Below are 10,740 nucleotides of genomic sequence, written 5' to 3' on the forward strand. Positions count from 1 at the left end.
CCACGGTGAAATGTTTTATCACGGGGAACCTCCCCCAGTATCAAGCAGGTGCATCACCCCATCACATGGAGGTTGAGCTCCTCAGTGAAGCCTGGGCCCCCCCCCCCCCCGCTCCCCTTCAAGAAGCACCGATGTTTTCTATTCCTCTTAATCCGTTTAATGTCACCAATAAAGTACGTTTTATTAAGGTGACATTGGGCTTTGTTCTTAATTATGACCAAGAGGCGTTTAAAACCCACTTCCTTCTGGAATCGGTAAATGTCTGTTTTTTATACTTTGGTAAGATATTAACCTGTTGTTCTGAAGACCAGTCACATTCAAATTAGACTGGCTTAACTGTGAGCTAATGAGCTTATCCCATTTCCAAATGTAGTTTTTTTTAAATAACAATTTAAGATATAACATGGGGGGGTGTCGTTATTAAATGATCTACTGTGTAATTTTGGAAATCTATAGACTGAAGCTGGAGAAATGTTTCTGTATTTGAACATTTTAGCAGTTTACACACACTGGGTATGTTTGGACCAGCTGTGCTTGATAGCATTGAACTTAAAAACACATCTCCACCTAATTGTACACTGTATGTAATTAATTTATCCAATTAATGTGTGTGTTCAGCTTTATTTTGTGTGGCTATGTTTACTGGGGGCTTCTGACAAAAATGGCACTGACTCACTTGGACGAAGGGAGGGGAAATTATGTTAAAATGCTGTTTGTCGACTACAGTTCAGCATTTAACACCATCATCCCCTCCCTACTCACTACTAAGTTGGGGGATCTAGGACTGCATACATCCCTGTGCGACTGGATCTCCAACTTCCTAACAGACAGACCACAATCAGTACGGGTGGGCAACTGTGCCTCATCCACCCTCACCCTCAGCACTGGAGCTCCTCAGGGTTGTGTCCTAAGCCCCCTGCTCTACTCACTGTACACCTACGACTGCGCGGCCACTTCCAGCTCCACTATCATTGTCAAGTTGTCATGACATCGTTGTCATGGGTCTGATCTCGGACAACGACGAGAGGGCCTACCTGGAGGAGATTAAACACCTGGAAAACTGGTGCCAGGAAAATAATCTCCTCCTAAACGTCAGTAAGACAAAGGAGCTGATCGTGGATTGCAGCAAGAAGCAGGAGCAGCACTACCAACCTGTGAGGATCAGTGGAACCACGGTGGAGAGAGTAGATAGTTTCAGGTACCTTGGTGTTCACAACTCGCAGGACCTGTCCTGGTCCCGCCATACCAACTCCCTGGCAAAGAAGGCTCGTCAGCGTCTTTACCACCTCAGACGCCTAAGAGACTTCAGACTGCCCTCCAAGGTACTGCGGAACTTCTACACCTGCACCTACATCGAGAGCATCCTCACAGGGAACATCACAGTCTGGTTTGGGAATAGCACCAAGCAGGACAGACAAGCACTCCAAAGGGTAGTGCGTTCAGCAGAGCGCATCACTCACACGGAACTTCCTGACCTGCAGACCATCTATTACAAGCGGTGCCAGACCAAGGCCAGGAGGATTGTGAAGGACCCCACCCATCCCAACAATAGACTCTCTCTGTTGAGGTCAGGGAGGTGCTTTCGCTCCCTGAAGACCAAGACAGAGAGGCTGAAGAGGAGCTTCTTCCCACAGGCCATTCGGGCCCTGAATCAGGGAAACTGATAAACTGTGGGGACCACCACCACGATGTAACATAACTGTATATCTGTGTGTGTGTGTGTGTATATATATATATATATATATATATATATATATATATATATATATATATATATTCAATTACCTTGTTACACAACAACTGTAGATATGTTATTATACAAAACGGATCTGTACATTCTGTAGATTGTGTACATATAAACACAACCATATACATTGTACATTGTGTATATAATCATAATATACATATATTGTACATACATTAATATATTTTGTACATACATAGAATATATATATTTCTCTTTGCATATATATATTTCACATATAGAGAATATCTCTATTTCTCTACGCACCCCTGTTTTCTTTTCCTCAGTTTGGACGGAGCACTCCACCATTTCACTGCGAGTTATACTGTGTATGACTATGTATGTGACGAATAAACCAAACTTGAACCTTGAAATGTAAACTTTGAAAACTGGGGATTTGCTTTCGCTTTCTCCAGCAACATCACGGCCGGAGTTTCATGCAGGCCAGTGAAGAGCCGCCACTGCCTTCTAGCCCCAGTGATTGCTATGAGCTGACGTTGTCCTCCACTGAAAGAGAGAAAGAAAGAGGGAAGAGGTGGGAACATGAGAGAGATGGATAGACAGAGAGAGACCAAAAGAAGGAACCTTCTCCGCCAGTGTAGCGGGGTTTGTTTGTTGGGCTCTGGTTCTGGTTCCTGTGGTGTTTGGTGTTCACCTCTCTGTCTTGCTGCATCAGTCCTCATTCTTCACGGTGTGTGAGCACATGTATGTGACTGTGTGTGTGAACCCACTGGGATCTAAGATGCTAATTGCTACATGTAGTAGTAGTATATACTTTTTGAACCGGAGGCAGAGTGTGGCGTGAAGTGTAGGTGTGTGTGAAGTGTGCGCATGAAGAGTGTGTGTGAGTGCTCTCTCACAGGCTGTTTAAACATCTGTCCTGCAGTCTGGTCAGGATCAGGCACTACTCATTCGGTGAATAGGGAGACAGAGACAGTTTTTTTGCTGGCTGAATTCCCCACTGCCACACACCACAACCGTGAACAGATGGTTCATTTGAGGGTGCTCTGATGTTACTAAACAAATTGCTTGGTTTCATTAGTGAAAGTGTCTCGGGCAAAGACTCACCCACAAACGCACCCTCCCAAACTAATTAGTCTTAGCCAGGGCACACGCTGACCTGGACCGACCAAGGAGCTGTGCACCTGGGGCTCCGTTGCGGTGTGAGCCTGAACCAGAGAAATATCTGTGCTGTCTCTTAAAGTAAGCTGTGGACATGATTCTTAAGATGAATGGTAAATGCATTGTGAAATATTTTTGTTTAAAGCAAACTGTTTGGCCCCAGTTAGGAAGCGCCTCAGATGGCAGGCTGGTGTTTCCGGGAACACCCCATGGGCGCCACCAATGCCGCTTGTAGCATTTACCCTGGGGCTTGTGTTCTGTTTTCTTTTGCTCTTTGACGAGAACTGACGCCTGGTTGTGTGTGTTGCAGGGCTTCGCAGACACCGTGTTTCATTTGGTGAGGGAGAAATACAGCGAGCTGATTGGCCGCTCCTCCCCCGCGTGTCATAAAGGGCTGGCGGGCATCGTGATGACGAGAGGTATGGCACCCCCTTCTGATCCCGAGTCCCACATACACACAAGGGCAGTAGGGCGATATACCTCAGTACTGTCTAACACACTCTGTTGTGTTACACACACTGCACTGCGTTATCCCTGCGTACTGTGTCACACACACCTTGCGGTCTAATGTTAGCTGGACACACCTTGCGTTCTGTGTAAGTGCTACTAATTAAATCTTGGGGCTAATTGGGAGTACGCCAGTTCAAGTGGCTCCTGGGAATAAATGGATAAATGGTAAAAGTCTTACCTGCAGTCTGGTGTGATAAAATACCAGCTTCAAGAGCTCAACAAGTGGGGTGTGTGTGTGTGTGTGTGTGTGTGTGTGTGTGTGTGCAATCTTTGAGAGGTTACTGCAGGACCTCGATCATGCTTCATGCCCATCAGTTTAGACTTGTGAAATCTGCCCCATCCCCCGTTTTCTGTTTGTCTGTCTCACAGTAATTGCAGGCCTTGTTTATTAATAAGGCTGTTATCTTCAAAGATCCAGACCCAGGCAGTCCCAGCAGTGGCAGGCCCACAGATCTACCACCCTGCCTGCTGCTCCAGGGGCGTGCTCCCCGGCACTGTTGGATGTTCTAGACACGGCCAAGCGCCAGCGGAATATTAATGTGGATCCACATTTGAACCTGGCGGTCTTAGCCACTAACGGGGAGCCCTGACCTAGGTTATGCTGCCTTTCGCCAGCTCCTCATTGGCTCCCCATTGAATCAGATGCAGTGAATAATCCCATTCAATCCTATCATAAAATAATCCCATTCAACCCTATCATAAAATAATATCATTCAACCCTAGCATACCACTGCCTGGATGTTTGGTTTTAAACATCAGAGGCACAGATCAAGCAGTGTGATTGGTCGTGTAATGCGTTCAGCGTTGCCAGGGACACACTTTACAAGGTTAAGTGTTTTTTTGTTTGTTTGTTTGTTTGTTTTTATCTCTGCTGGACAGACTGATGGAAGTAGTTACCTCTGCATGGGGAGAAGATCTGAAAAACAACATCTGTTCAGAAACGTTTAAGACATGAATTCTTTGTCAGTGTGGTATGTTTTACATTCTGACAGAAATAAATAAATAACTTTTGGAGTAATGGAGCTGAGTTCCAGGAGCCGTGTTTTGGTAATATTAGACTGGACTGAGTTTGTCCTCAGAGTACACAGAAAAGAAAAAAAAGATGTCATGGACTGCAACCATATAAAAATCATTTTACATCCCTAAATGGTCTTCTGTGACTCCAGCAGAGTTCATTTCAAGGAAAAACTCCAACGGAAAATCGCATATGACAGAAGAAAAAAAAAAAAAAAAGGAGAAAACTTCAAGGTAAAAATAAGTGGAACGGAGGGTGCTGTGATACTTGTGCAAAGTTTTCCAATTCTTTGTAGGTGATGCTAGAATGAGTCCTTGTAGCGTTGGATCGTAAGAAGGAGAGAGATCGCAGCCCAGCTGTGTGTGTGTGTGTGTGCGCGTGTGTGTGCGCGTGTGTGTGTGTGTGTGTGTGTTTGTCCGCTCATACACACCGCATACATCGGTTATGCCGCAGATGTTAACACCCGCATTCAACTAAAAAATACCTCCGCTAAGTCTGTGCTGTTTTGCATATGTAAGAAACGACTGTTAAACAGTTTATTAATTCTCCCAGTAATAACCAGTAAGAAATGACTCCAGTTCTCCCAGTAATCACCGGTGAGATTTGAAGCTCATTTCATTTTCAAATGTTTAGCATCACAATCGCTGCTTATGAAAGTTCACTTCATCAGTCTCTCTTTATCTTAATGGAATGCAACAGACCTCGCTACCACGGACCTTCGTCTCTTAGCTTGAGAGGAAAAAGGGTCTCGTGCAAATTCACAGCTTCCTATTTTGCCGTTGCGAGGCACAGAGACACACATAAAGGCCAATTCTGGGGAAAAAAAGTCCAATTCAGTTTTTTTTTTTTTAAGTATCTGGAGACACTTTGAGGCTGGTAGATTTAGAACAGTTGAGGTGTTTCCATTGTCTCGTGGCATGCAAATGCAAAACAAACAACAGTAAATGTGTTTGTTGGGGCAGTTATTAGGTTATTAACCTTCTTCCCAAACCTCAGTCAGGTCCAGGTTTGACTTGGCTGGCGTCAGTCTCTGACTCACTATCGCTAGTTATTGTTCTCCGTGACGCGCACACACTTATGATCCCGTCCCCGTTAGTGGCGCGTGACCGTGACGGATCCAGCGGTCCCGCCCTTTTCCACAAGCGCGGCAGCGGCTCACATCAGTGGTGCTGAGTCGTCTCTCCTGGGCCTGTTTCAGAAGCCTGGTCAGAACCCACGGGTACTCTGGGTCCACTCACAGCAGGGCAGCAGTCTTTGCCACGGTGGTAAAATACCCCTAATACCTGCCCCAGAAATCCGCGTCCACCGTCCACAGAAATAAAGGCTGTTCATAATTCCTTCAAATTGTACAATTAAGTTTGATTTCAGTCACAACGTGAATTTTTTTCTTTGAGTTTGAAAGTGAGCTCACATCTGCAAAACTGAGATAAACAGTGTTCAAGTTTGTTTACTCTGCCAGGCAGCACAAACAGAGCTCTCGCAGTGTGACTCTTTCACACTCTGCTGTGATTGGGTGAATGTTCCCTTTCCAACACCACCCCTACACAAGCGCGTGCACACACACACACACACACACACACACACACGTGCACACACACACACACACACACACACACACACACACACACATACTTCATGTGGTGACGCCCCCATAGATAAAGAAGCCCCAAGCATAACGTACGCTGGCGACGTTTCTTTTCACGTGCCCGGTCGTGACGATGATGATGTCGTCACTTCTGCAACCCTCAAGCCTTCGGATGAACCTTAAGTTGGGAAGTTTGAGTGCACGCTTCCCTCAGTGGCACGACCAGCGACACTACGATGGAGTGAAATGTGGAGGGCAGCTGAGGCCGGGTCCCCACAACAGAGCGGTGCTCCTGGGGAACAGAGCACAGAGCAGTGCCAGAGCGGCTGGTGTGCACTCTGAACAGCCCCTTCTGTGGGTACAAGATGGTTGGCCAGAGAGAGAGAGAGAGAGGGAAAGAGAGAACTGGTTCCTGGGACCATTTTGGAGGCTTAGAAACACAGTAGCTATGTGAGTCTGTGATGGATAGTGTAGGTGTAGGGCTTATAGTAGCTGTGTGTGAGAGAGGGTGAGAGGACTATAACTCATCACATTGACTTTGTACTAGGCTGTTTTTTTCACTCGAGATACTTAGTCATTCTCCAAGATTTGTCTTCAGTAGGCATTTAATTCATTCATTGATTTGTACTCTACACACGCGCCAGGATGTGGGCACACAAAGACGGTGTTTACACCCCACGATGTGGGCACACGGAGATGGTGTTTACACCTCGGTCCAATACTAATTCTAAACCTGGATTTTGTCATTTTGGCTTCTGTAATCCAGAACGCTGTGGCCGGAGTCAGTAACTGGGAGCTTTAAGTGAGGATGTCGGGTTTACTTTAAGGAAGTTTTCTCTGTATTGGCTGAGTAGAGTCGATCCCTCTTTAAACGCAGCAGTCCAGTATCATGGGAGTACTGGTGACGAACCGAGTAACATGATCCTGAATAAAACTGCCATGTTTTGTTAGGAATGCTTCATGGGTGATGTCTGGAAGCTGAAATCAACACACCAGACCCTAATCTTCAGTCTTGTCCTGTAAGGACACACAACAGACTTCCTGGTCTGGCAGTGTTCCGGTCCGGCGTTCAGATCGCCATGTCGGGAGCGTTCCTCTTCAAACCCCTAGAGCAGCTGTGACCCAGGTTTCTCTTCAGTCACATGCTGCTATCAGCTGAGCGTGAAGACACAGTGCAGTAGTCAGTGTGGTAGCCAGTGCGTTAGCCAGTGAAGTAGCCAGGGAGGTCACACCCTTTTTACACCATCATTCCTTATTCAGTCTGATCCAGCCTTCAATAAAAACTGTACACTCAACACTCTTGATTAAACACTGTACAACATAGATGAGATTTATATAAAATGTGTGTGTAAGATTTTGTCACACAGCTGACACATACCTCCCAATAAACAATCTCGTGGTCCTTTCACTGCAAAGTCTTACCAGTGTTTGGCATCTGCTGGGAAAACAGTCTACAGTCCTACTGATTGCTCTTCTGTTTGGGAAGTGAATCCTCCGTACCTGGAAAGTGTCCTACGCTTGGTTCTTGTTTTAGTCTTAGTTCTAGCTTTAGTTCTGCATTTGTTTTGGTGTTTTTTGCTTCGTGACAGTCATGCTCTGATTGGGCTGTGCGTGGCTCACCAGTTTATCCATTGGCTCGTAAAGACAATGAAATGGGGAAAAAAATAAAAAAATAATTGTACTGTTTACTTTAACTCGTCCTTTGTCAAATTAAACATTACTCATATGACAAATCATTTAACAGTAAGCATTTTTGTTTTGAGTTTTGTTTGTTTGCTTGTTTTGGGGGGGAGGTGGGGGATATTTTCCTCACACTCCTCATACGAGGTGTGAGGTTGGGTGGTGTGAGTGGTGTCCCCCTCACACGCCTCATATCATGGAAAGTTTGTTTAGCATTTGTTCTGTTTTTTGTTTATCACACTGTTTGTTTGTTGTTACTTTCACACACAACCGTTTTTAATCAGTATTTCGCCTAATCCCACCACTAACGGTCATTCTGCTGCCTGGTTTCTGATTGGTGATATCGGTCAGATATTAGAATCTGGGTCTGGAGCTCCTCCATGCTCTCCCAGTGGCCCTTTGTTGATCGTCCATCTCTCCATCACCTCTCTATCTATCCATCCATCCATCCATCCATCCATCCATCCATCCCTTTTCTTTCCTGTCCCCTGACCCCTCCCCCACCCCTCCCATCGACAGGGAGCGAAAGGTGGCAGAATGGATTTCCAAGGCTACGCCTTTATCGGCGCCTCTATATTAGCTTTTATTATTGTTATTGCCGGCGAGCCGTGGCACGGGCTGAGAGGCCGCTGCCTGCAATAGCGTCTGGGCTCTGGTTGATAAAAGCTCATATGCTGCCTCTAGCCTGCAGGTCTGGGGGAGCCAGTGAACCCTGAATTTTTTAAGCGATGGAGAGTGTTTTTTTTTGGGGGGGGGGGTTTCCCCCCTCTTTATTTTTCCAGGTCTGTAGATGCTGAGCCTGCCAATTGCACGCTTCAGTTTCTTTTTTTATTTTTATTTTATTTTTTTTTATTTTCAAAATTCTTTTTTTTTGGCAGGTGTGTGTGTGTGTGTGTGTAGGAATGGCATGCAGGACTGTAGCGGAGGGAGGTACGTCTGCGCCACTGTCGTGCGAGGTGTGTGCGCCTGCGGTTTGTGAAAATGTCGCTCAGAAACATTGCGTGCGCTGCGAACACACGGCGGCCAGATAGGCAGCAGGAAGCCGGGCCTGTGCGCCGCTGACAACTGAGAACAGTGAATTAATGCCACGGGGTTTGGTGCTTAGGGCGTTTTTAAATGCAAATGCGCGGCTTGTGTAAGTGTTCCGCTGTCATGAGATCCATCAGTCTCTCATCCACTTAAACAGACGTCCGCGCGTGCAGTTTAGCGCGTGTGCCTGCTAGCAAAGATCTTGAAAAGCACATTTGTTTCCAGGCATTCTCACTCCTGATGTCTCTTTCCCTCTCCCTCACATTCAAATAACGCTAGCTTTATTGGCCTGAATTGTAATGAACAACTACTGCCAAAGCAAATAATGCACCCTCATAGATATGTGTATTATACAGGCAATTGTGTACATGTTTGTGTGTGTGTGCGCGTTAAATAAATAAATGTTTATGGGATTGATTTAACATGGTTTGATTTCTTCAAAGGTGTGTATTTTATATATATATATATATATATATATATGTATGTATGTATGTGTGTGTGTGTGTGTGTGTGTGTATAATATATACACACACACACATACACACACCCCTCTCTCTCTCCCTCCCCCTCTCTCTACATTACACAGGACTGGATATGAAGCGTGCTGAGGTCGTGGCCTTGTCCACTGGCACTAAGTGCATTAGTGGCGAATATCTGAGCAGTCAGGGTCTGGTAGTAAACGACAGCCACGCCGAGGTCACGGCCAGACGAGCCCTCCTACGGTTCCTCTACTCCCACCTGGAGCTGCACCTCAGGTCAGACACATCGCTGCCAGCTTCACAGCTGTGCATCACGTGGCTCCACCCACCCACAAGGCTCCACCCATACGCGCCGAGGGCCCAACAGTGCATCAGAGTAGTAGTTTTCTCCAGCGTGGTGTTGTCTGTGTTGAGATGTAGTGTTCCTCATCCGTTCCTTTTAATGTCAAATTTGCATGCTCAGTGATGACCTCTGCCTGGCTGCCTTGCGCCTTTGCACACAGGAGTGGTCAGACCGTGCTGTACACCTGAGTCTGGGGTCTAATTAGAAAGATGAATCTTGGTGGTTGTAGCCAGGTGCACGACACAGTTAACACAGCAGTTACCTTTGCATTGCTCAGTGGAGATCTTGTGCTTTTCTGAATATCAAAGTGCCTTTCCAGGGTTGTTACTACAGTTTCGTGTGTGTGTGTGTGTGTGTGCGCGCCCAGGGTCTAGGCCATTGCATACTGAAGGCTGAGATGTTCTCTGTCAGATGTCACAGGCTGTGGGTGTAATTTTGCTGATGTATGAGAAAGTGAGACAGGACAGGAGGGGCTGGACCGTGTGTGTGTGTGTGTGTGTGTGTGTGTGTGTGTGTGTGTTCTCTTCTCCTCCCTGTAGCTGATGAGCTCCACATCATCTGGGTTAAAGAGTTACAACTCCGCCTTTTCACAGTTATTTATCCTCTCCTTGTTCTGACAGAGTAATGATTGGAGAGAGTGTGTGTGAGAATGGGAGGGGGAGAGCGAGTGGGAGCGGCAGACTGTGCGTGTGTGTGTGATGAGTAAGTGGGAGAGATGTTGAGAGATAGGGAGATGACAATGATGGACTTTACCTTGGTCAGAGCAAGGCCGTCATTTTTCACCGCTCTGTCTTTTGTTCATTATTACCAGAGAATGTGTGTGCCAAACATTTGAGAGAGGAGCCTGTTTCTCATCCATCTCTCTCTCTCTCTCTCTCTCTCTCCCCCGGTTTGTCCAAATACGTGCCACAGCAAACGCGAGGATGACCGGGATCAGTCCATCTTCGTCCGACATAAAGACTCGTGTTTCCGGCTGAGGGAGAACGTTCTCTTCCATATGTACATCAGCACGTCGCCCTGTGGGGACGCCCGCCTCAACTCACCCTACGAGTTCACCGCTGACTGTAGGAGTCGCACACACGCTGCCTCTTCCTCACTCACACACTCCCGACATGCTGTCTCTCGCCGTCTCTCATCTTCTGCTTCTCATTTTCTTTGTCTGTGACTTTTTCTGATCCTTTGTGGGGTTTTTTTTTTACTTTTTTACATCTTCCATGGTGTCTCTCATATTTG

The 10,740-nt window shown here is 46.4% G+C and overlaps 1 protein-coding gene across 1 annotated transcript in view; it reads left to right on the forward strand.

Annotated features, from left to right (window-relative positions):
• The window catches only part of adarb2 (adenosine deaminase RNA specific B2 (inactive)), a 115,025-nt gene that overhangs the window by 87,921 nt on the left and 16,364 nt on the right, over positions 1 to 10,740 (forward strand). The window contains exons 4-6 of the mRNA XM_035531203.1: positions 3,177 to 3,285; positions 9,272 to 9,440; positions 10,420 to 10,571. Of these exons, the coding sequence (XP_035387096.1) occupies positions 3,177 to 3,285; positions 9,272 to 9,440; positions 10,420 to 10,571 (430 nt within the window). The remainder of the gene's footprint in view (positions 1 to 3,176; positions 3,286 to 9,271; positions 9,441 to 10,419; positions 10,572 to 10,740) is intronic.

Source organism: Electrophorus electricus, chromosome 10 (genome assembly GCF_013358815.1).
Source record: "Electrophorus electricus isolate fEleEle1 chromosome 10, fEleEle1.pri, whole genome shotgun sequence".
NCBI classification, from domain to species: Eukaryota; Metazoa; Chordata; class Actinopteri; order Gymnotiformes; family Gymnotidae; genus Electrophorus; species Electrophorus electricus.